At 36.8% G+C, this 26,580-nt stretch overlaps 2 protein-coding genes across 4 annotated transcripts in view; one reads left to right on the top strand and one right to left on the bottom strand.

Moving 5' to 3' along the window:
• LOC120779703 (saccharopine dehydrogenase-like oxidoreductase) overlaps positions 1-26,580 on the bottom strand; it is a 93,738-nt gene that overhangs the window by 16,688 nt on the left and 50,470 nt on the right. The window contains exons 2-3 of the mRNA XM_040112069.1: positions 3,201-3,325; positions 2,999-3,124 (exon numbers count right to left, since the gene is read on the bottom strand). Coding sequence (XP_039968003.1) covers positions 2,999-3,124; positions 3,201-3,325 — 251 coding nt within the window. The remainder of the gene's footprint in view (positions 1-2,998; positions 3,125-3,200; positions 3,326-26,580) is intronic.
• Positions 16,590-19,287, top strand: LOC120779709 (piggyBac transposable element-derived protein 4-like). Of its 3 annotated transcripts, none has more exons than XM_040112082.1 (3): positions 16,590-16,659; positions 17,340-18,138; positions 18,222-19,287. In XM_040112082.1, the coding sequence occupies exons 2-3, from the start codon at positions 18,006-18,008 to the stop codon at positions 19,040-19,042; spliced, it is 954 nt and encodes a 317-aa protein (XP_039968016.1). In that variant the 5' UTR covers positions 16,590-16,659; positions 17,340-18,005; the 3' UTR covers positions 19,043-19,287. The 3 variants fall into 3 exon arrangements, with proteins under 3 accessions (XP_039968016.1, XP_039968024.1, XP_039968011.1); XM_040112090.1 differs by lacking the exon at positions 16,590-16,659 and having other exon boundaries at positions 17,255-17,925; positions 17,995-18,138; XM_040112077.1 differs by lacking the exon at positions 16,590-16,659 and having other exon boundaries at positions 17,255-18,138.

Below are 26,580 nucleotides of genomic sequence, written 5' to 3'. Positions count from 1 at the left end.
TTTTGTGAGGCTCTAAAAGTGAATTCTTCGATTTTTACTATGTCTGAATTTATTGAACAAAGAAGTGCGATAGTGCACCATCTCATACTGCATTGGTTATTCGTGATCATTTCGCCCCATTTTCAACTAATATCGTGCCGCAACCGCCGCAACCACCGCATTGTCCTGATTTACCTTCGTGTAACTTCTGGCTATTCAGCAAATTCACATGACCACTCCGAGGACACCGTTTTGACTTAATTGAGGATATAAAAGCTGAATCGAATAAGGCTCTGATGGCCAACACGGTGGAGGATTTTTCCAAGTACTACATATGATGACTGAATAATTCGTTGGCAAATGTGTATTGCAGCGGGAGGGGATTACTTTGAATGAAATGAAATGGAAATCAATTTGATCAGAGTAGTATATAAATTATGAGTTCAGCACTGTGCTAATTCAAAAAGACTGTGTTTTCAGCTCTATATGTGGAGCAAGCGCTATGCGTTTTTAATAAAAGCCAAATTAGAACTAAAACTTAAAAATATAAGCCCAGTTTGCTTTCCCTACTCATGGCACAATTTTGACGTTACTGCCGCAAATATATTATATACTATATGTTTGTATATACTAGGGGATCCGGCCACGCGTTGCTGTGGTATACTATTCAATACAGTGAAAATTTTATTTACAAATAAAGGCGAAATATGTTTGTCGGTATAAGAATCCAAGGGATTGTACAATTATACTCTAGTTTTGAATATGTTTATACAAATAAATTTCATAATAACGAAGTTAAGGCTACTTTCTCAATGTCTGGTTAGCAGCGTTTCTGACCAGTTAATAGTGTTGTCCGCTTAATAGATTGTACTTAAAGCTTAGTACGCAGCTCTCAAGAAACGTAAAAACTTCATATAAAAAAACGCTTAAGAAACGGTCGAGATACTTTCCTGCGACAAACTTACTTGTGCTAGTACGCAGCTCTCAAGAAATCTAGTACTCATTTTTGATACTTTTTTTCAGTAAAATGTGAATATGGCAAACCTTGTTTTGCGAAGAAACATCAAATCAACAATTGTTTCTTGAAGGAAATTCGAAGTAATCGTCGAATTCGTCCTAAATTAGTTGAAATCATTATTATGAAGTATATTCCATTTTGAATTGTTGCATAAAACCTACCAATCATCAACAACATTTCTTAAATCTCAATGAAAATATTTATGTTACCATACACATACACACATACATATTACGCACAAAGTTTGTTTTCTTTGTTTATTCTCTCTTGCTCTTCTAATGTAGATCATTCACAATGCGTAACCAGCTGTCAAAATTACTTGAGAAAGAATGTATTTTTTTTCTTGAGCAATTACTTGAGAGCTGCGTACCAACCTTAATACACATCAACAATTTGCATGGATAATGGAGATGTCCGCTTAATAGGGCGTCCATTTAATAGAGCTTTTACTGTATTCTTTATTTATGAATTGTATTAACTATCCTATCTTTTAAGTTGGTTCGAACTGGACAGAGTGTGCTAAATTTTACTAAAATCGGTTCAGTAGCTTAGGAGTTAATCGGGGACAAACAACGTACACGTACTTTTTATATACATACATATGTATAAAGAGTGCATATGGTTGATCTTCATAAAAATTCTTTGAATATGTCAAAGTTTCGGTAGCTCTGAATTTTTGGATCCACTTCACTATTTTCAAATCTCCAATCGGTATCACTAACCTGTCAATCATCATCGTTAACCAATCCTTATTAGGCGTCCGTGAGTAAGTTATTGGCTACTGCAGAGACCAACGTCACTTAACACTTTTGGATAAAAAAAACAAGTAGGGAAGGGCTAAGTTCGGGTGTCACCGAACATTTTATACTCTCGCATGATAAAGTGATAATCGAGATTTCATTATCGGTCATTTACATATTTTTCAAATACCGTATTTGTGTAAAGTTTTATTCCGCTATCATCATTGGTTCCTAATGTATACTTATATTATACAGAGAAGGTATCAGATGGAATTCAAAATAGCGTTATATTGGAAGAAGGCGTGGTTATGAACCGATTTCACCCATATTTCGTAATTGTCATCAGGGTGTTAAGAAAATATTATATACCGAATTTCGTTGAAATCGGTATAGTAGTATAGTAGTTCCTGAGATATGGTTTTTGGTCCATAAGTGGGCGACGCCACTCCCATTTCCAATTTTTAAAAAAAGCCTGGGTGCAGCTTCCTTCTGCCATTTCTTCCGTAAAGTTTAGTGTTTCTAACGTTTTTTGTTAGTCGGTTAACGCACTTTTAGTGATTTTCAACATAACCTTTGTATGGGAGGTGGGCGTGGTTATTATCCGATTTCTTCCATTTTTGAACTGTATATGTAAATGCCTGAAGGAAACGACTCTATACAGTTTGGTTGACATAGCTACCGATGGGCCGATTTTGCCCATCATCGAATTTAACCTTATTATGGAGCCAAGAAATACGTGTACCAAGTTTCATCATGATATTTCAATTTTTACTCAAGTTACAGCTTGCACGGACGGACGGACAGACGGACGGACGGACAGACAGACATCCGAATTTCAACTCTACTCGTCACCCTGATCACTTTGGTACATATAACCCTATATCTGACTCTTTTAGTTTTAGGACTTACAAACAACCGTTATGTGAACAAAACTATAATACTCTCCTTAGCAACTTTGTTGCGAGAGTATAATAAACATAGTTGAATAATGTTAGAGAGTATTTCAACTTCATTAAAACGGAAAATTTTCAAAAAATAATAAGAGGACATTTGGAGCAACCCTCCCCCTATGAATGATGACATGAGAAAAGAGCTCTTGTGAGAGCTTACTCAAACCAGGTATAAATATCTAATGTAGAATATTATATAACGGCTTAATGGGTGAGGTTATAATATGATAATAGTGCATTCAGAAATATAGTGAGTCTTGGTCCGTTGATGAAAAAATTTGTATTGATATACATATGTATAAAATACTTGCCCTGCACTTTCTTGCCAAACTATAAAGCGATCTTTTATGTTTTAAGTTTGCTGTAACGATTGGAGTATCCTTTAAATTTTTTCTGCATCGAATACCAATTTCTTGTAAAAGTAGTTCCATTTTTTGCTATTAAAAGATGTATTCACATATTACTAAAGTTTTAATTACTAAATATCAAGATATATAGTATATATAGACTTGCTTTATTTCTCCCCGCAATGCCCCACGAGTAGGATCTCAAAACTTTCACTGCTTCTAGAACTGTGAAACGTCCAGCGCATCCAGTTGCCCCAAATATTATTATATCCAGTCTTCTTCCGATAATATCTGGAAGATGTAAATATAAATACTTATTTTATTTTGTATGCATATTGGTACAGAACGCGAGTGAAATTGCTCTCACCTCAACAATGTAATTGGTTTTTTTATTACAATTAACTTTATGCAATATAGTACATATGTAAATATGTACATATACATACAAATGTTGGTTAATATGTTAGTTATATTCAAGAATGGTGTGTAAATATTTTTTTTTCCTAATTCTAGGATCTAAACCAATCTCATTCAAATTCAGCGCATTAGTTTTAGCAAATGTCACACATATTGACAAACATATGTAAGTCATCTAAAGTCAGTTAAAAAATCAGAAATCAGTTTATTTACCAGTATCAGGGAATGACGGGGCTAGAGGAAGATCTGGACAGATTGCATAAACTTACGTCTACTCATCAGATGCTGTCATCGTCCATGCCTCTGCACCATATATGTAGCAGGACGGAAGTAATGAGTGACTTATAGAGTTTGGTCTTTGTTCGTCGAGAGAGGACTTTACTTCTCAATTACCTACTCAGTCCAAAGTGTACCTGTTGGCAAGAGATACAACGTAGATATTTTGAGGCTGACGTTGTTTTTGGTGTTAATACTGGTTCCAAGATAGACGAAATTATCTACGACTTCAAAGTTATTACTGTCAACAGTGACGTGGGAGCCTAGTCTCGACTGTTTGTTTGATGACAGGAGATATTTCGTCTTGCCCTTGTTCACCACCAGACCCATTTGCTTTGGAGTCGGCTTGTCTGAAAGCTCTTTGGTATCGAACGGCTCGGTGAGGTCCTTCACGATCCTGTCGGAGCTTTTGGTATTGCTCAACGTCAGTTTACACAGCAGTATTAGTTTTGCAGGGACACCAAATTCAGACATAGAACCATAAAGGCAGCTCGATAGGGCCTTATATGCGATATGGAGGATATTTCACCGTCTCCTAGTGTTCTGCTTTCACTGCCTTTCAGTAGGATGGAGAAGTGTTCCATTCATAATTTTAGTGTGCTGTGCCCATCAGTTCTACAACGTTGCGAGGTAGGCAGTATGTTTTCTCTCCACTGCGACAAGGCACTCATCATCGTATCAGTTGTTCTTTTTCTTTGGTGCGCGGGCGCGTATCTTGGCTGCAATAAGGTAGTGGTCCGACACTGGAGACGTGTCTTCCGTCTATCACAACATGATCGATCTGGTTGGTGGCTTTTCAATCCGGAGACAGGTCAGTTTTCATTGGGGGCATCTTTTCGTAGCCGGTCCCAAACCCAGTACATTACCCTGGAGAGGGACGGTTCGCTTTTTTACTTTAGCTCGCCCTCAAACAGATGTCCTTTGGTTACCAATCCCAAGTGATGGCGCTCAAAGAACTTTACTCGCTGGCGTGAACTTTTACACATGGCTCCATCCTCCAATTTCTGTATTCTCTTACTTCATAAGTAAACGTTAAATGAGCACTTTTAGATGGATTAACGCAATTAAAGCAAATATTGACATAAAATTGAATGATAAAAGTACATATGTATATCAGCTAAAGCATTATTTTCGTATTCTGCTATATTAAATCCTTCATGAAATAGCTACATTTTCAAAAAATATAAGGACTAGGTCCCTGAAATTATCGCTGTTCCTAAGCATATTGTGATCAATTCCAGTAATTCTCTGTAGTCGTCCCTAATTATTTTATTTTTTAATTCTTATATACAAAAATGTCATTATTTCATAGTTTTTCGACTTAGTTCATTTCATCTGAATACGACGCTAAGAAAACGAAATCGGTAATCGCATCACTTCAATAGCAGTATAAGTCATATTTTAACAAAGATCCGTATGCAGCTCTCAAGTAATTGCTCAAGAAAAAAAAATACATTATTTCTTCAAGTAATTTTGACAGCTGGTTACGCATTGTGAATGATCCACATTAGAAGAGCAAGAGAGAATAAACAAAGAAAAAAGACTTTGTGCGTAATATGTACATATGTATGTGTGTTGTAACATAAATATTTCCAATGCGATTTAAGTAATGTTGTTGATGATTGGTAACTTTTATACAACATTTCAAAATGAGATATACTTCATAATAACGATTTTAACTAATTTAGAATAAATTTAACGATTACTTTGAATTTCCTTCAAGAAACAATTGTTGATTTCATGTTTCTTCGCTAAACCAGCGTTGCCATATTCGCATTTAATTGAAAAAATATATTAAAAATTAGTACTAGATTTCTTTAGAGCTGCATACTAGCTAGGACCTGCGGTAAATTTTCTTGACAATTTCTTAAGCGTTTTTTATATGAAGTTTTTACATTTCTTGGGAGCTGGATACTAAGCTTAGCAAAGCAATGCAAAGAACACTCATGAAAACATAGCCAATATTGTAGCAAGAATAGGAACAAATTTTGTCAAATCCGCGATGATGCGCACAATTCGGTATCAATACGTATCAAAACTAATTGCAACATTATTAAAGTTTATTTTAGGGTTTGTCCAGAAAGTAATCGGATTAAGTCGTTTTAAAAAAATTTATTGAACCAATCGTTACAATTCTTTAAAATCTTTCGAAATACGGTCCTTCTGTGAAAAATGCATCGCTGCCGACGCGATTTCCAAGCATTAAAGGCGTCACGGCAGGTATTCTCCGGAATAGCCTTGAGATCCGAGGTGAATGTTGCTTGGATGCCCTCTGTATCCTCAAAATGCTTGCATTTCATCGAACTTTTCAGGCAAAGAAACAAAAAAGTCTGGGCTGTAGAGCGGCTGCCGAAGCGTTGGGATGCCGGTCTTGGTTAGGTAGCTGTTCACAAGAAAGGCGGTATGAGACTGGGCGTTGTAGTGGTGCCACTTCCAATCGGCTGAGATGTCTTGTCAGGCCCGTTTGACGCTTCGTTTGAGTCTCTTGAGGACTTCTTCGTTTAACTTGGCGTTGACAGTTTGTCCAGGAAGAACAAACTCATGGTGGACGATGGCTTTGATGTCAAAAAAGACAATGAGCCTCGTTTTCTCTTTTGATTTGCTCATTCATCAGGGACCTCTTCCCGGCCCTCCAAAAGGTCCTGGTGCCACCGAAACACACCACTTCTTGCTAAAACAACATTTAGGTAAACCTGCTAGATCATATCAAACGTCTTTATTACAGATTTACCGAGTTTCACACAGAATTTAATCGCGTACCTTCCTCTAACGAACGCTGCATTTTCGGCTTGTACTACTCACAGAAACACGTTGCGCGAAAACGTTGACTCTCCAGGTGCTCACAGACAATTGACTAGCCGCTGGTTCGATAGCTTGGAATGTTGGTTATTTAAAATAAACAAACATCCACTTCAAGTATGAGAAATATTAACAATGCGTTAATTACAAATTCAGCTGACCATGGAACATCCACTAAACTCAGCCGCTAATAATTCCGACGCCACTGCCGTAGAACCATGGCTAGCTTAGGGAATTTTTAGAGATTATTGTCAGCACATCACGATTATTAAACTAAAACTTAACCTGCATGCGAGCTCGTACGAATGTTTGGTATGTATGTTTGTCAAACCTCAATTTTTGCTCCGTGCCGCCGCTATTGGCATGACATTCCACCAGACACAGAGGCGTTTCATCTCAGAGAATGCTATTGATAATAGTGATTTATTTGTATAGAGGAATGCTTATTGAAACATTAAGGGGTTGTTTTCTTAAGATAATAATATTTACGTAAATTGTCTTGTGTACATGTGTTTTTTTTTTGCCTACCATTCTGAAAAAGTCTTTTGGTATTTCTAAGCAAACTTCAACTTATTTTTTTATATTTAAACTAATAAATAAACAAATATGTACCATTTTGGTCGACCACTTTTTGCCATTTTTCCGCTAAAGACATTATTCTATCAGTTTAAATCGAAATTTCGAAATTTCCAGATCGGAAGCAAGTGAATCATTGTTGTGCTACACGAACTCATACAGTATCGTCTCCGTAAACTTCACAAATTTCATTGGTGGCTTGCGTGGCATTCTTCCCACTTTTATACAAAAATTTCAAAATATAGCGAATTTCTTCATTATTTTCACTCATTTTTGAACAGCTGTAACTGTCTTTTATCTCCCCGAATTTAATTCCTTTTCAGCGATATGGTGTGACACAATGTGATTGGTAGTTGTTGAAGATACAAAAGTCACATGGATACACATATTCAATATAGTGTTGTGTGTATGGGAGAGGGATAGAGCCAAGAAGATCTTGGAAAGAAAAAAGCTCTCTGCTACGCGCTTTTGTTCAAAATTACTTTTTATGCACATGCGTACCTAGACACTTTGCCTTAGTTAAAACTTTACTTACTTACCTACTAAGTTTTTTGTACATATCTCGGAAACTACTATAGCTATGTCAACCAAACTGTACAGAGTCGTTTTCTTCAGGCATTTCCATATACAGTTCAAAAATGGAAGAACTCGGATAATAACCACGCCCACCTCCCATACAAGGGTTATGTTGAAAATCACTAAAAGTGCGTTAACCGACTAACAAAAAACGTCAGAAACACTAAATTTTACGGAAGAAATGGCAGAAGGAAGCTGCACCCAGGCTTTTTTTAAAAATTGAAAATGGGCGTGGTGTCGCCCACTTATGGACCAAAAACCATATCTCGGGAACCACTAGACCGATTTTAATGAAATTCGGTATATAATATTTTCTTAACACCCTGATGACATGTACGAAATATGGGTGAAATCGGTTCACAACCAGGCCTTCTTCCAATATAACGCTATTTTGAATTCCATCTGATGCCTTTTCTGTATAATACGAGTATATACATTAGGAACCAATGATGATAGCGGAATAAAACTTTACAAAAATACGGTATTTGAAAAATATGTAAATGACGTATAATGAAATCTCGATTATCACTTTATCATGCGAGAGTATAAAATGTTCGGTGACACCCGAACTTAGCTCTTCCTTACTTGTTTTACTTAAAGTTGAATCAGGCTGGTTGATATTTGTTTATAAAAATCAATAGGTTATGGGCCCAGACACATTTGCGGCTAAGTGGTGAAGTCTTTAAGAAAACTAAAAGAGTCAGCAAAAGAAAATGGACAAAGTAAAAAGGAATATAAAACCCTTTAACGGGGAAAAATATTTCATTTGGAAGTTCAGAGTAAGGGTGCTGTTAGAGGAAAACGATTTGTTGAGTGTAATTGATAAAGAACAAACGGTGATAAGTGAGGAAGTGAAACGAGCAGAAAGAAATGCAAAGAGCCTTGTAATCGAATGTTTGAGTGACTCGTTTTTAGTTTTTGCCAACAATGGGAAACGGCTAAACAGATTTTTTACAATTTGGATACTATTTACGAGCGTAAAAGCCTGGCATTTCAACTTTCATTATGCAAACAAGTATTGTCTTCAAAATTAAAAGGTGATACTTCGCTAGTGAACCACTTTCATTAGTTTGATGATCTAGTAACTGAGTTAGTCGCGGCAAGAGCCAAAATAGATGAAATGGACAAAGTCTAATTTACTTTTAACACTTCCGATTAGCTATGATGGAGTAATAACTGCAATAGAAACTCTCTCTGAGAGAAATTTAACATTCTTCTTCTTCTTAATTGGCGTAGACACCCCTTACGCGATTATAGCCGAGTTAACAACAGCGCGCCAGTCGTTTCTTCTTTTTGCTACGTGGCGCCAATTGGATATTCCAAGCGAAGCCAGGTCCTTCTCCACTTGGTCCTTCCAACGAGTGGATGTCTTCCTCCTCCTCTGCTTCCCCCGGCGGGTACTGCGTCGAATACTTTCAGAGCTGGAGTGTTTTCGTCCATCCGGACAACATGACATAGCCAGCGTAGCCGCTGTCTTTTAATTCGCTGAACTATGTCAATGTCGTCGTATATCTCGTACAGCTCATCGTTCCATCGATTGCGATATTCGCCGTGGCCAATGCGCAAAGGACCATAAATCTTTCGCAGAATTTTTCTCACGAAAACTCGTAACGTCGACTCATCGATTGCTGTCATCGCCCAAGCCTTTGCACCATATAGCAGGACGGGAATTATGAGCGACTTATAGAGTTTAGCTTTTGTTCGTCGAGAGAGGACTTTACTTTTCAATTGCCTACTCAGTCCGAAGTAGCACCTGTTGGCAAGAGCAATCCTGCGTTGGTTTCCAGGCTGACATTGTTGGTGGTGTTAATACTGGTTCCTAAATAGACGAAACTATCTACAACTTCAAAATTATGACTGTCAACAGTGACGTGACACTTAAATTCCAATCGACACTTAAATTCCAATCGTTGGGCATGCTTTCGTCCAACCATATTTTACAAAGAAGCTGATGCATGCTCCTTATCAGTTACCGTGGGATTAGCCTCCTCAAAACATTAGCCTTTGTAAAAACACAGCTTCTCGATCATGAAATTAAATTAAAGGGAGTTAACAAAGACACACGTGCTAAAGTATTGCAAACTATAGAGCTTAGGGATAACGCATATGTACAAGAACAAGTTAACAAAATTTGTGAAGAAACCTTTTATAAACAAGTTAAAGTCTAAGCTAAAGTGTTTTCATTCGGGCAAATTAGGTCATATAAAGGAAGACTGTTTCTTCTTAAAAAGGCAGGCAGGCAACCAAATGTAGAAAGTAATGTTAGAGAGGGACAGACTCAGATGGCAACAATAACGCAGCCAGAACGTGCATTTGAGTTTATGATGAAAGTAGCGGTAAAAGAGAAACAGGCTCAGATGGCAACAACAACGCAGCCAGAGCGTGCGTTTGCATTTATGATGAAATTAAAAAATTCCACTGAAAAGGCAGACGGAGTAGATTGTATATTACATTCGGGGGCATCAGATCACTTAATAAACAACATTACTTTGTTTTCCTAGTATGATAATTTAAATCCAAGTGTGGCGATTGAGATTGCAAAGCGTGGAGAACTTGTACATACTTATGTATATGCTACTGCGAAAGGACTAGTTAACCTTAACAGTTCTGGGAACAACATTATATTACAAAATGTGCTGTATTGCAAGAAAATTCCGCACAATTTATTATCCGTGAAGAAGATGCTAGATGCTGGAATGTCTGTCAAATTTAATCCGGATGGTATTAAAGTATTCAAAAATGATAACTTGGCATTTGAAGGGATATATGAGTATAATGTACCGATTGTAAAATTTAATTTGAATAGTAAAGTATGTCCATATATACTTTCAAAATTTCAAATGATGCAGACTATCGCTTGTGGCATGAAAGGTTAGGTCATATTAGTGTGGGAAAATTCTTAGAAATTAAACGAGATGGCTTGTTTGAATATGTTGAACTTATAAAAAACGTACAGCTAGATAGAAATGAATTATGTGAGCCGTGTATTAACGGAAAGCAGTCTAGGCTAAAATTTGAAAAATATAAAAACAAAGACAGTATTAAACGCCCTATATTTGTAGTTCATTCTGATGTATGGGGTCCGATTACGCTCTCAACTATTGATTATAAAAACTTCTATGTAGTATTTATTGATCAGTATACACATTACTGTGTAACATACTTATTTAATAACATATAAATCAGACGTATTTTTTGTATTAAAACACTTTGTGGCGAAAATGAGACTCACTTCAACTTAAAAATGGTAAATCTATATATTGGTAATGGCAGGGGATACCTCTCTAATGAAATGTATGAATTTTGTGTCAAAAAAGGTATCAGTTATCATTTAACGGTTCCTCATACCCCTCAATTAAATGGTGTTGCAGAGCGGATGATTAAAACAATCACAGAAATAGCTCGCTCTATGATTAACTGTACTAAACTTAATAAAAGTTTTTGGGGTGAAGCTAGTTTAACAGCAACGTATTTACATAGTTATTAGGTCCCCAAGTAGAGCTTTAAAAAATATAAGGAAAACACCATATGAGATGTGGCGTAAAAAAGCAAATATTAAAATATCTAAAGATATTTGGGTCGACAGTATATGCACTAAATAAAGTGCGAAAGCAAAAATTTGACGAGAAATCGATCAAAACTATACCTGTCGGGTATGAGCCAAATGGCAATAAATTGTGGAATGAGGAATCGAGAAAATTTATGACAGCTAGAGATATACATAAGTATGTAGATGACTTTAAATGAAAATGACTCTGCGGTTAAACATGATGATTTTAACCAAAGTAATGATTCTTTAATTGAAGAGAATGAAGAGTCAGATTTTCCATTGTAGGAAATTAGTGAATCAATGGAATCGAATCTGGTGAAAACTTAAATAAAAATTCCACTTGTCTCGAGTATACCGATCAAGTGGTTGAAACTGGTGATAACATAATAGAAATTGAAAATCAAGAACAAGTTAGACGCAGTGAGAGGTGGATTAAAAAAAAACCAAAATTGTAATACAGATTTTTGGAAAAATGTCTTTTGAATGCCCAAATATGTTTAAGTGATATCCCCAATACAAATAAGGAAATTAAAATTCCGCAATGACAGAACCTTGTGGGAGAAAGCCATACAAGATGAACTTAAAATACTCATTTTGTAAATAATAATAATAACTTAGTGCAAAGTGGATTTTTAGTTTAAAGCAAGACGAAAATGGTAATTTACTAAAATGTAAGGCAAAACTGGTAGCCAGGGGCTTCACCCAAGAATATATGATGGATTGTGATGATAACCTTGCACCGGTTGCACGAATTTCTAGCTTTAGGTTTCTTTTAGCATTCTCAAATCAATATAATTTACTGATCCATCATATGGATGTCAAAACCGCATTTTTAAATGGAACTTTAAAAGATGAAATTCATATGAAAATTCCAAAAGGTTTAACCCAGTACGATGGAAATAAATTATGTAAACTAAATAAAGCTATTTATCATTCAAAAGGAATTTTAAAGTAAATAATATTCTTATGGGGTATGTCGATTCTGATTGGGCTGGCAATGAGACTGATAGAAGGAGTACTACAGGATATATGTATATTTAAAATGTTTGGAAATTGTTCAATTTCCTGGAGTACTATGAAACAAAAATCAGTTGCTGCTTCAACTACCGAGCCGAATATATGGCTTTATTCGAAGGTGTAAGAGAAGCATTGTGGCTAAAGTTATTAATAAATGAAAATAAATTAAAATTAAATGGTCCAATAGATATTTTTGAAGACAACCAAGGTTGTATTAGTATAGCCAATAGTCCTACTTGCCACAGGAGAATTAAGCAAATAGATATTAACATCCCTGTGCACTTGACAAATTAATTTTAAATATTGAAAATTAAATGAAATATTTATCAAGCGAAAAATTTTTTGGTATTCTGTGGCTATCTTATACCTGAGACAGACATGTAGTAACAATACCATATATGGTACAAATACCATATGTGTGTCACCAAATACCAGTAAAATACCATATGAGCAATGTAGTATTTTGCTGGTAACAATACTATGATGTTTCATTGTGGTATTTGTATAAACACAGCTAAAAAGCAGGTAACAAACTTTGCTAAAAGCTTTTACACAAAAGCTCTTCGAAATAATCCGTCAAAATGACTTAAAAAATTAATTATTGAAATAGAAAACAAAATATTTTTCAAAAGTTTTCTTCCGGAAAAGCAGACAATGCCTCCTTTTATGTGAGGATTCTAGAGAGACTTTAACCAAATCGCTTTTTCGCGATGAAAATAGATTAACTTTACAGTATTTGAAATAATTATACTTATTTTCTCCATAACACACATCTACATATTTATTGTTTACATTTTTTTTGAAATATTTAATGCCTATGAAACAAAGATAGTATTTCAGTTTACTACATTGCCATGTGTGTCACCAACGTAGTAAACAGAATACAGTAGAGGCGCGCTAATCCGGACATGGCTTAATCCGGATTCCACTATAATCCGGAGAGGGTTAAAAAACTCAAAATGTCTATTATGTCCCTTGTAATCCGGACCGAAATTCTCTATCCGTATTCTCTAATCCGGATCACATGTTTATTATTCACTACATTCGCTTTTATGCTTTATTGGTTTAAGTTTTTTTTTTGTTTTTTTTTGGAACATGTGTATTATTTGTTATAATAAACAAACAGATTTTATAAATATTTTTTCATAATACATATGTAGTTCTGATATGTCTTTGGTAATCCGGATTTCCTTATATTCCGGATAGGGGCCGGTTTTAATTGATCCGGATTAGCGGGCCTCTACTGTACCATGATACCTTTACTATGGTATTGTTACTACATGTCTGTCTCAGGTATTATAAAAGTAAAAGCTTCAATTCGTAAAGCTTTTCCCCACACGTGCGGTGAACAAAATAATGTAAATAGAGACAGTTGATATCTATTCAAATTGTTCGTTAAAATGGACTGTTTTGCAACGTAAGTTTTCAAATTTTAATTATTAACGAGATTTATAATTTAACTTTTATTTGATAGTAAACCAAAACAATATAGAGCTACGCACGAGCAGCTGGAGGCATATGTTTTATTTTGCCAAAGCACACCCAGAAATGTGTACGGGGATAAATTGCCCAAAAACGCCTCAACGAATGAAGGAGTTATGGCGAGAGCTGGCAGATGAACTTAATTCGTGCAGAGGACCAATACGAAGTGCTGCAAAATGGAAAGAGGTAACATTTTAGTTTATGTTGATACAAATATTCGTTTATTTATTATATTGTGTTAATTTGTAGACGTTAGGCGTTTGGAAAAACCAATTGTGCACTCGTGCAAGGCGGTTGAAAATGAATCAAAGGCGCACATGTGGAGGTCCAAGTTCCAAGCCGATGACGGACTTTGAAGAAATGGCTTTGTCTACATTTGGTTCGGCTGCTGTAGATGAGATAAAAAATGTACAAAGCCTTGGTTTAATGCCAATTGAGCAAACGGTTGAATGCGCAATTTCATCACCCACGGCTAGTCCTCTGCAATTATGCAGTCAGGTAGAAGCAACCCCAAATCCCGAACACCATCCAGCAAGTCCATCGACACCATCTACATATCTTAGCTTGGAAAACCAGGTAAGTTTTCATTATGATATAATTACAAAATATATACATTTTTTTGCAATTTCTTATTACGTTTTTTCTTTTAAGGATGCTTCAACTTCGGTACTATCACGAAGTGCACGAAATAAGCTCATCAGCACTTTGAAGCTGATATACCAAAAAGGAATGCTGCTGAAGAGGAGAGGCGACGGGAGCATCGTGAAACGATGCAAGCCATTCAAGGCCTAACTAATTCTATAACGGACAGTGGCGGAATTGCTCTAAGGCCCAGTAGGCCCGGGCCTAGGGCGGCCAGATATTAAGGGCGGCAAATCGTGCCAAAAAAATCACTGAATCAAAGTATCTTAACCGTATGCTTATATAATCCTCCTAAATCACTATTTTTGCGTATCAAAGTACATATAAATAATTTCCTACATCGTACATATAAAGTATCTAGGAAGGATAGGTACTTAGGTACCTAACCTATTGTTATTACGCGCGTGTCAGTCAAGCTCGTGCGGACGCGCGTGCGGGGCGTCGCGCCGCTGTGACCCCGCGACCCATCGCTGAAAGATGATAAACAAAAGGATACGATTACAAAAACGCGGAAATTAGACGATTTCTTTGGAAAACCATCTACAGATATTCAAGATCCTATTATTGACCCAACACTCGACGTTCTAAGTAGTAGTGGCGTTCCGTCAACTGATGATTCTGCAGTGTCTAAAGTGTCTTCAACTGAAAATACTTTGATCAATGTGGCAAGTATATCAAAAGAACAAGCCGAAGATATCCCACTCGTACCAGGAGTGGCAGGAGTAGGAGTGCAGGCCAATCCTCCGGACCAGGAGCTCTACGAAATCAATGACGATTCAGCTAAATGGACAATCGACGAGTTCACGTGTGATCACATTTGTAAGAACGGAGCCAATCAAAACATCCAAAATGATTTTCCCAAGAGTGAGCGCATTTACAAAGATAAAGCGCGACAGTTGTCGAGACATTTATTCGAACGTCAGCTTCTCAATGGTGAAAAAGTTCCGCGAAAGTGGCTAATTTATTCCAAAAGTACTAGATGTGTTTTTTGTGGTCTTTGTTTGCTTTTTAATGGCGGGGAGAGTCAGTTCGACAAAAAAGAAGGTTTCAATGACTGGAAAAATTCATATCATCAAGTGTCAACTCATGAGAATTCGCCTACTCACAAATTATCTGTTCTGCGAAAAATCTGTCCTTCGTACAGGAATACGAAAAAGATTTTCGACGCAATCGAAAGCGTAAGCTGCTTCCTGGCGAGACAAATACAGGTGAAGAGATGCAACAAAAAAATGGCCGTGAAAATTTTAGATTAAATACTTTTTTTAGTAGTAATTGATAAATTGTCAGAAGAACTGAAAAGACGTCGGGATGCTTATAAATTACTCTACAATAAATTTTACTTTATTACCAACCTGGCGAATCTAAACATCTCAGAAGTCGAAGATAAGGCCAAGGCATCGCAAATGATTTATTCTACCTACTTAGAAGGCGATTTTACAGAAGAATGTCTTCCTTTTCGTTCTCACTGCAGCATAAAAAATGAGGAGCGAAAGAGTGCAGTCAGTTTGTTGAAATGGTTACGCACCGAAGGTCTTCAAACCATTTACCCAAACGTGGATGTTGCTCTTCGTATGTGTGTGTTTACACCTGCCAGTAACTGTACTGGAGAAAGATCGTTTTCTTGTTTGCGGAGAGTGAAAAACTATTTACGCACAACAATGACGGAGCAGAGGTTAAACGATCTTGCTTTGCTTAACATAGAAGCTGATTTTTAAGCAAATTGGATTGCTAAGATTTGATTAATGGTTTTGCTGCGCTTAACCCTTCTGCTATGTTTGGGTGAATTTGACCCAATTTTCAGTAAAACTCGTCGAAATTCGCGGGTTAGTCTAGTCGTATTGTATTGTTTCTTCTTCTATTTGTTAACTGCAGTAATAGGAAAAGATAAATATGTAAATTAAAATAATATCTGTTTTTATGTTGCTGGAGGATGCCAAATGTAATTTCATTACACTTATTACGTTGTTGGGTCAATTTGACCCACCTAGTACTTTGAAACATTTTGCCGTTTATTATTACATCACTCGATCACAAACGCCGACAAAGAAAGCTAGTTATCGGAAATCGAGTTTATTTTGCACAGCTCTATGTTTGTATATTCTCGATAAATTTATAGCCTTTTCGAAAAAGGGGAACTCCCGTTTTATGCACCTGTGCAAAGAGAAAGTGTCGATTGTTTGCTTAGTTAGTAATTTTTTGTTGCGCAGTAAGGAGCTTATCAAAGTTTTTATAAAGAAAGTGATTCCTAAATACATACATATATATTTCTACAATGTCCCAAGGGAAGAAAGTAAGTCAAGTTATTTAATTTACTATGTTTATGTTGCTGTTACACATTTTTATATTTTTATTTTTGAAAAGAAACTAAGGCCCGGTTTCACAGTCCATACTTATGTTGTACTTAAGATAAAACAGGAAAATATTGTTTTACAGTTCATACCTATGTAATGCTTAAGTACTGAAAAGGGGAGACTTAAGCAGTGCTTAAATAACAACTGATTTTTGTTTTGAATTTGCTTTGAATTTTCAGCGACATCTTTCGTAGCGTAGGGCAAGTGTCCGTTCGTTTGCACTCAATAACAGCTTATACTTTTCCTTCAGTTCCCATAGGTGTTCCGACTCGCTAGTGATGAAATTTGGGGTTCTTTTGTTGTTTTCATCAATTTTTGATATAATTTTCCTCGCAAATTTATGTATTGTCTGTTATAATTTAAATATTTCAAACATATTTTTATGAATGACGTTTATAAAACATATGATGCCCATAACGTTACCATATATCATAATAAAATTTTATAGAAATTGAGCATTGACTGTGAAACGCAAACGACCACTCAGTTTGCAACAATACTTAGCTAAGATTTTATTTAGGCACAACTTAAGTATGGACTGTGAAACCGGGCATAAGTATTGAAGTTGAGAAATACACCAAATTATTAATTCTGATGCTGAGGATATTTTCGACGAAAGTGATGGCGATGAAGACTTTGTACCTATCGCAGAAAATGAAACGGACGATTCAAATACTTCATCCAGTGAAAGTGAAGTAGATGTCGGTTTTGAAGGTAGCAATGCGACAGAAGAAGTCAATTTGCCAAATATTTTATCGAAAGATAAGAGCATAATATGGCATGATCAGCCACTTCCAATTTCAAGAGGCAAAATTCCTCGAAATCAAATTTTATGTCGAAGTCCTGGCCCATCAAAGTGTACTATTTCTATGGTCACAGATATAAAATCCTCTTTTGATATTTTCTTGCCCTCAAGTATAAAAAGCTTAGTGGTAGAAATGAACAACATCAAAGGATTGCAGTTTTTTGAAGACAATTGGAAAATTATAGACCTTATAGAATGGAAGCATACATAGGATTGCAGATCTTAGCAGGAGTATACAAATCGCACAATGAAAGTCTAATTCATTTGTGGGATGAAAATAATGGCAGAACATATCACGATGCCTTCGTTTTGACTCCGCTGCAGACAGGGATGAGAGAAGACAGCGTGATAAATTAGCACCTATAAGAAACATTTGGGATCAATGGAATCGGCAGCTCAGGTCATATTATCACTTACATGAAAATGTAACAATAGATGAGCAGTTAGTACCTTTTCGTGGTCGTTGCAGCTTCAGGCAGTATGTACATTCCATCGAAGCCCGCAAAATACGGCTTAAAAATATGGGCTCTATGTGATTCAAAAAGCAAGTATGCCTGGAACATGGAAGTTTATTTAGGACGGGCAAGAAATACGCAACCGGAAAGGAACCAAGGTAATGCATTTATAAATTGGCTTTTTGTATGTCTCAAACCTGTGTACTGTATAAATAAACCGTCTCTATACAAATATTTTTAGGTGAACGTGTTGTTCTATCCCTATCAGAACCCCTTCCCAGAGGTCACACTGTTACTTGCGATAACTTTTTTACGACGTACAATCTCGCCGTTCAGCTACTTCGCAGGAACATTACTTTAGTCGGTACAGTGAGGAAAAAAAAGCTTTTTTTGCCACGAGAAATTACCGACATGAAGGAAAAGAGCATTTTAGAAAGCAAATTTTTATTTACGGAGAATGTAACTATTGTATCGTACGTCCCAAAAAAATATAAACTTGTTGTAGCATTGAGCTCCCTTCACCATTCTCCACTTGTTGATGAGGGTGACAGAAAAACTACTGAAATAATACTTCACTATAATAAAACAAAAGCTGGTGTGGATGCGCTTGATCAGCTGGTTACTAACTATACATGTAAACGTCAGACCAAACGTTGGCCAGTTGCCCTCTTTTCGAATATGTTAGATATATCGGCATACAACGCATACGTAATATGGACAGAGATAAATCCCTCATGGAACACCAACAAGCTTTATAAGCGAAGACTTTTTCTTGAAGAGCTGGGAAAGCAAATGGTCCAACCAAATATTGTCCGCAGAGAGAGACTGCCGCGAGGAATCGCTGCTAAGAATATAGTAAAAAATATTCAAGAAAACTCCAAATCTGCAGAAAAAGCGTCTACTTCTAATATTTCTGCAAGAAATGAATCCACCAAAAAACGACAGCGATGTTTCTTCTGTCATCATACAAAAAATTCGAACAAATATTCAGCTGTTTGTAGTACGTGCCAAAAATTTGTTTGCAAGGAACACAGCAGCTTAGTTTGTGAAAATTGCGGCTAAAACATACATATCCCAACTATTTTCTACAACTAACATACACTTAACTTGATTCAAATAAAAAATATGAACTCTTTCAATAAAATAGTGTTATTAGTGGAGTTTTTATAAGTGGGTCAAATTGACCCAAAACACTATGTGTAATTTTTTCCTAACATAGCAGAAGGGTTAAGTGCAGACGAGTTTTACAAAACAAAACCTAAAACCATTTTTAAATGTTTTAATTAAATGTCCAATCATCCCTGAAATCTCGGAAAATATTATAAACTAGCTCTATCCGCTAACTTTTAGTTAAACAATTTTCTGAATCAATTAAAAGTGGGAATAAAGTAAAATCATGAATTATGTCTTTAGTCTATAATGATGGGTGCCGAGAAAGGGGCGGCACATGGCCTGGGGCCTAGAGCGGCTAGGATTGCAAATCCGCCACTGATAACGGAACTAATAAAATCGTCTAATAATAATGTAAAATAATTTCTAAAGTTTAATTAAAATAATAATAACTTATGTGTAATACTTTTATTTAATTAATATTTATTGAATTTAATAAGTTTGTTTTTTTTTGTTTTAGAATAAAAACAAAATGGAATACAAATTTGTTTGTTTTCTTTCAACAAAAAGGATAAATAAATAAAGAAATAATGCAAGTAAGTAGTGTATTTCGAAATTCGAGTTGTGAGAATATTTATATATGTATGTACATATGTATATGGATTGGCTTCTGTATATACATATATAACTAAAGAGTTGATATATATCTTCATCTTGTTCTTTCACCTTCGCGCATGTACTGTGAAGAGGTATAATCATTAATTGGAGAATCAAAATCTTCTGCAACCCCGTCATCTATTTGGTTCAACGTAATGCCTGCTTTCGTCATTATATTATGCAAGTACTAACAAACAAAGCGAAAGTTTTGTGTGAATAATGCAGAACTCGGTGCTTCACCAAACATCTGAAGCGAGATTTTAAAACACCAAATGCTCTCTCTATGCAGTTTCTTGCAAAACCATGTAATTTGTTGTATTTTTGTTCTTTATGGGTATTAGATGTTCCCACTGGTGTTAAAAGCCACGGTTCTAGAGGATAACCTTGATCGCCAAGAAGCCAAGATTCTCTTCGTTGTTGCTCAGACGTATTAGCATGCTGACGAATGGGATGTTCTTGTAGGTCAGAAGTTGCCCAAATTCCAGAGTCATGTGTTGCACCCGGAAATTTGGCATTTACAAATGTAAAACATAAACGGTGATCGCAAACCTAAAAACGATACATTCAAAAATTGCATTGGCATATACATAAGTACATATGTACATATGTATGTGCATGCAAACAAAAAACTTACTGCTTCAACATTGATACTGTAGAATCCTTTTCTATTTAAATATAAATTAAGAGGACGTTCGACATTATTTGATGCGTGCAGTCAATTGCTCATATGGTGCTTTTTACTCCAAATTTTCTAAAAAATCTGGAATATATTTCAAATAAATTAGCTCAAATTAGCATATTATTATTTGTATTATAATAGTACTTGCCCCGTTTTTATAAAAGTTTCTTTCTCTGTTGAACTGGGAAACTTTATTTCTCCTCCCCACTTCACAATAAGATTTGCTACAGCCCGCACACTTCTCGAAAGAGTCGACTGACTCATGGTCAAGTTGACGTTGTTACCTACACATTTCTGGTATGAGCCGTGTCCAAAGAAGTTCAAAGCTGCTAGAACCCTTACAGTTAAAGGTAGTGACGTTTTCTGATTATCATGAGGGGCCAGTTCATCAAATAGGCGGCGGCAAATTTCACGAGTTAATAAAAACTTTTTGCGCAAAGGCATTCTCGCTCAAAGAAAATGGATTGCTATCGTCGCGTAAATATTTTAAATGCCGCGCGCGAGACCTATTCTCACAATTTTCATCTTCGTTTAACAATAATAACAAATGTAAAATATCTTCCATTTTCACAACAAGATGCACAATCAGATATTTAATTCATAACGAGCACTACTGTCAAGAGCATTTGACATCTTAACAACTTATAAAGAAAAGAGCTTTTTATTTCAGACACAGAATATCAAATGGAGGATGGAGTCATGTGTAGAAGTTCACGCAAGTGAGGAAAGTTATCTGATCGCCCTTCACTTGGGAGTGACCAGAAACGATTTTTTACACATGGCTCAAGCAGCTCACAACTTCCGGTCTTTGACCAAGTGTCCTCTGGGTAGCCTAAGAACATCCGATCGAAGGCGAAACATCCCTTCCGCAGGGTTGTGCGCTGGGTTTGGGAGCCGCCACGTAAAAAAACACCCCCAATGAAAAGGAACAACAAGCCTCGGATGAGAGACCCCCCTTTTGATGACGACCATGGCAAACGAAATAAGGACTACGATATCAGGGCATACACCTGGAATGTCCGAACCCTTAATTGGGAAGGTGCCGCTGCCCAGCTGGTTGATGTCCTCGTGAAAATAAAGGCTGACATCACCGCCGTCCAAGAAATGCGATGGACGGGACAGGGACAGAGACGAGTAGGTCCTTGTGACATTTACTACAGTGGCCATATAAAGGAGCGCAAGTTTGGTGTTGGATTCGTGGTGGGAGAGAGACTCCGTCGCCGAGTACTAACATTCACTCCGGTGAATGTTCATTCCTTTGGGGGTTCTAGCCACAATCCGCATCAAAGCGATGTTCTTCAACGTATCGCTAATTTGCGCCCACGCCCCGACGGAAGAGAAGGACGATGTGACCAAAGATGCCTTTAATGAGCGCTTGGAGCGCGCTTATGAGAGCTAGCCTCGCCACGATGTCAAAATCGTGCTTGGCGACTTTAACAAAAAATGCAAGAAGGTATCTTTGGCACTACGGTCGGTAAATTCAGCCTCCACGACGAAACATCCCCAAATGGGTTGAGGCTGATTGTCTTCGCCGGGTCCCGAAATATGGTTATCTGTGGTACTAGATTCCAGCACAAGAAGATACATCAAGCCACCTGGCTGTCTCCGGATCGAAAAGCCACCAACCAGATCGATCATGTTGTGATAGACGGAGACACGTCTCCAGTGTTCTAGACGTGCGTACGCTCCGAGGTCCTACCATCGACTCGGACCACTATCTTGTTGCAGTCAAGATTCGCACCCGCCTCTGTGCAGCAAAAAACGCACGTCAACGACCACAAGGAAGGTTCGCCGTCGAGAAGCTGCAATCACAACAGACAGCAGAACGATTTTCTACTCGGCTCGCACTCCTGCTTTCTGAGAGCACTCGTCAACAACTCGGTATAAGGGAACTGTGGGAAGAGCTTGATAAGCTGGCCGACAGGGGTAATGCTCGAAAATTCTACAAAAAAATGCGGCGGCTTACAGAAGGTTTCAAGACCGGAGCATACTCTTGTAGAACCCCCAAAGGTGATCTAGTCACCGATGCCCAGAGCATATTTAAATTATGGAGGGAACACTTCTCCAGCCTGCTGAATGGCAGTGAACGTACAACACCAGAAGAAGGCGAACCCGATTCCCCAATCGATGACGATGGAGCAGACGTTCCATTGCCCGAAAATGAAGAAGTTCGAAAAGCAATTACCCGCTGTAAGAACAACAAAGCGGCGGGGCTGATGGATTGCCGGCCGAGCTATTCAAACACGGCGGCGAAGAGCTGATAAGGAGCATGCATCAGCTTCTTTTAAAATATGGTCGGACGAAAGCTTGCCCAACGATTGGAATTTAAATGTGCTCTGCCCAATCCATAAAAAAGGAGACCCCACAATCTGCGCCAACTACCGTGGGATAAGTCTCCTCAACATCGCATATAAGGTTCTATCGAGCGTATTGTGTGAAAGATTAAAGCCCACCGTCAACAAATTGATTGGACCTTATCAGTGTGGCTTTAGACCTGGCAAATCAACAACTGACCAGATATTCACCATGCGCCAAATTTTAGAAAAGACCCGTGAAAGGAGAATCGACATACACCACCTCTTCGTCGATTTCAAAGCTGTTTTCGACAGCACGAAAAGGAGCTGCGTTTATGCCGCAAAACTAATACGGCTGTGTAAACTGACGTTGAGCAACACCAAAAGCTCCGTCAGGATGATATTGATATCATCGGCATCATCACCCGCGCCGTTAGTTCTGCTTTCTCCAAGCTGGACAAGGAAGCACAAAAAATGGGTCTGGCAGTGAACGAGGGCAAAACCTGTCGTCAAACAAACAGTCGTCGCACTCGCGACTTGGCTCTCACGTCACTGTTGACAGTCATAACTTTGAAGTTGTAGATAATTTCGTCTATTTAGGAACCAGTATTAACACCACCAACAATGTCAGCCTGGAAATCCAACGCAGGATTGCTCTTGCCAACAGGTGCTACTTTGGACTGAGTAGGCAATTGAAAAGTAAAGTCCTCTCTCGACGAACAAAAGCCAAACTCTATAAGTCGCTCATAATTCCCGTCCTGCTATATGGTGCAGAGGCTTGGACGATGACAGCAACCGATGAGTCGACGTTACGAGTTTTCGACAGAAAGATTGTGCCAAAGATTTATGGTCCTTTGCGCATTGGCCACGGCGAATATCTCATTCGATGGAACGATGAGCTATACGAGATATACGACGACATTGACATAGTTCAGCGAATTAAAAGACAGCGGCTACGCTGGCTATGTCATGTTGTCCGGATGGACGAAAACACTCCAGCTCTGAAAGTATTGGACGCAGTACCCGCCGGGGAAGCAGAGGAAGAGGAAGACCTCCACTCCGTTGGAAGGACCAAGTGGAGAAGGACCTGGCTTCGCTTGGAATATCCAATTGGCGCCCCGTAGCGAAAAGAAGAAACGACTGGCGCGCTGTTGTTAACTCGACTATAATCGCGTAAGTGGTGAATACGCCAATAAGAAAAAATACCAAATGCTTGATAAATTTCAAATTTTGACAAATTAGAAATATGTTGAATTTGTCAAGTGCACAGAATAGGCAGAGAATAATATGGAGAAGGTTCAACTACGGACAAGCGTGTAAACTGTCAAGAGCCATTCATAGTAGTGGATTTCACCACTTTTGGTTCGGTAGGAGAAATTTTAACAGAAATGAGTGAACAGAGCTGAGAATTCAATGAAAATTATGCTCAGAAATATACATTGCTTTTACAGACGCCTGTTGGGCTTTTGGCTTATAGTTTTATACGTTTACATGATATGATAGATCAATTGATATGAATATAATTTTGCGAAGTTTTGTGAATTCATGCAAAATTGTTAACATTATTATTAAATTATGCTATTTTCATGGTAATATTTGCAGATAATGTCCAAATAAAAGCTGCTTTTTAAATATTTCTTATCTTTGATAATATTATATAATCTCGTATGCATGTATATCGGCTATATACGTATACATATGTATATGAAATATTATCGTAATATTCTAAAAATATAATATACGAGTATTACAATAATAATATATGTATGTATAAAGTCACACCTCTTATCATTTAAAGCTTTCATACGCATCTATCCTGCAGATATGTATGCAAGTACAAATCAATTTCATATAAAGATATTATCATTTATCAGTAATATAAAAAGCGCGCGCTTCTCTAGATTTACGTACACACATATGTACATATGTATGTATGTGCGTATGACATTCTCACACAAATAAAATATGCGTACGCATGTAAATCAAAAAATACAAACATTCTTCTGGAAAAACAACAATAGTCTCAAAAATCATCATACATACTTACAATATGAGTAGACATGTAAATATGTGCATACGACATTCCCACACAAACAATGCATACACAACATACATACTTACATGCGTTCACATGTGGATATGTCACCCGCAAAAATTACAAATATTGTTCTACAAAAACAACAATCGTTTGGAAAAGCATCAGAAACCAATATGGCAGCCAAATTGCCGACGTCAAAATTTATAGTACATTACACAACAACGAAATTTTCATTCATGAACGCAAACGTTCTTTCAAAACGCATATTCGATTCATTCATAAAAGCAGACGCCATTACATCTCCCCGAGCATGCCTTGCCTACAAGCGTCTTTTCGCGACGATTTCAAAAGCTAAAATTCATAAATTGAATATATTTCTGAAATTTTATGGATGGAAAAAGTCACATCCCCGCAAATATAAGTACTAAAATACATTAGAATAAAATTGACAACATAGTTTATTTGTCGATTTTCAATTCAAGAAATGTTTCAAAGAAAATATTCAATCAGGGGTGTTGTGAAATCCAAGACAGAATTGCTTAGCTGTCAGAATTGCAAACCAATTCTGATTTAAAATGGTGCCACAGAATCTGATTGGATTTTCGTCTTTTCGAACATATGCAAAACCAATATTCGAATCAGCTGTTTACTTATGTGACAAATATTGTGAATGCAATTTGAATAAAATTTTAAATGAGTTCGGCAATATTAGCTTCCCTTTTATTAGAGGAAGAAAAAAATTAAAGAATTAAACGTAAAATATTAAGGAATCTTAGTAACCCACTTGATGCTCCAGGAGAATCGTAAGTAGAATTTATCCTGTATTTACTTATGTGTTACTTTACGCGCTTACTTTACAGATTCATATCACATTATCGGCTGAATAAAGACGCATTTATTATAGTGTTAAATATAATAGAACCAGGGTTCTCATTTACTACTCCGTAGCAGCAAAATTTCTAAAATTATTGCTATGCTATCGCTACCGCTCTCACTTTGTCACACACAGCCACAGCATAGCCTTAGCATAACATTGTAAAGTATGTGCTCTACTCTGCTCCGAGTTTTGTTAGGTAAAAAACTATAGCTGGAGCGGGAGCAAAAAATTAAATTCTGCGCTATGCTCTGGCGTAGCGGTAGCAAAAAATTGGGAGCGGTAGCACAGCAGAGCTAATGAAAATTTTCATGTGCTACAGCTCCCGCATGTGTTTGTCGATTTTTTTTTTCTTTTTTGCTATTTTCAGTCATAATATTTGAATTAATTGAATAATTCAAACAAAAAAATGTTATGCAAATCATTTTGGCACTTGTTGCGTCAAGTGACTTTATAAATCTAAAATCAAATATTTTAAGAAATGTATTAATAAAGTGAATTAGATAATAATTTAATAAATTATAAAATTTTTTTTATTATGTAAAATATTTACCATTTTTATATTACGAAGAACATCATCTATTCCAAATGTATTACAATACTCAATTACTATGAATTTTCGAAATTAATTTTAACTACATATATGTACTTTCCCCCTTTTTATATACATTAGGGAGTTTTTATTTTTTTGAATTATTAATTTTGTTCGGTCCCGTCACGAAATTTCCTTGGAAATACCCCAAAAAAAAATTCCCTGAAAATTTTAGCCCTACATATTAACATTAAGAACTGGACCGAGGCATGTCAAAAATTTTCCATAGAAAATACACTACAATCTTGGTTTTTTATCTTTAAATTCCTACAGATCAGAGGTATTTTATGGCATCGCTTTGACTTTAGACGCTGTAGCTCTTGTCAGTTATACAAAAAAATGCGAATTTCGTGGAA

This window comes from Bactrocera tryoni, chromosome 1 (genome assembly GCF_016617805.1).
Source record: "Bactrocera tryoni isolate S06 chromosome 1, CSIRO_BtryS06_freeze2, whole genome shotgun sequence".
NCBI classification, from domain to species: Eukaryota; Metazoa; Arthropoda; class Insecta; order Diptera; family Tephritidae; genus Bactrocera; species Bactrocera tryoni.
The sequence above is the reverse complement of the archived record's forward strand: the minus strand, read 5'-3'. Positions and strand labels throughout refer to the sequence as shown.

Bases quoted from the DNA above. Each gene is read 5' to 3' on its own strand.
- LOC120779709 (XM_040112082.1), top strand. From the start codon at position 18,006: ATGTACATTCCATCGAAGCCCGCAAAATACGGCTTAAAAATATGGGCT. The intron at 18,139-18,221 runs GTAATGCATTTA...AAATATTTTTAG, and splicing joins GCAACCGGAAAGGAACCAAG to GTGAACGTGTTGTTCTATCC.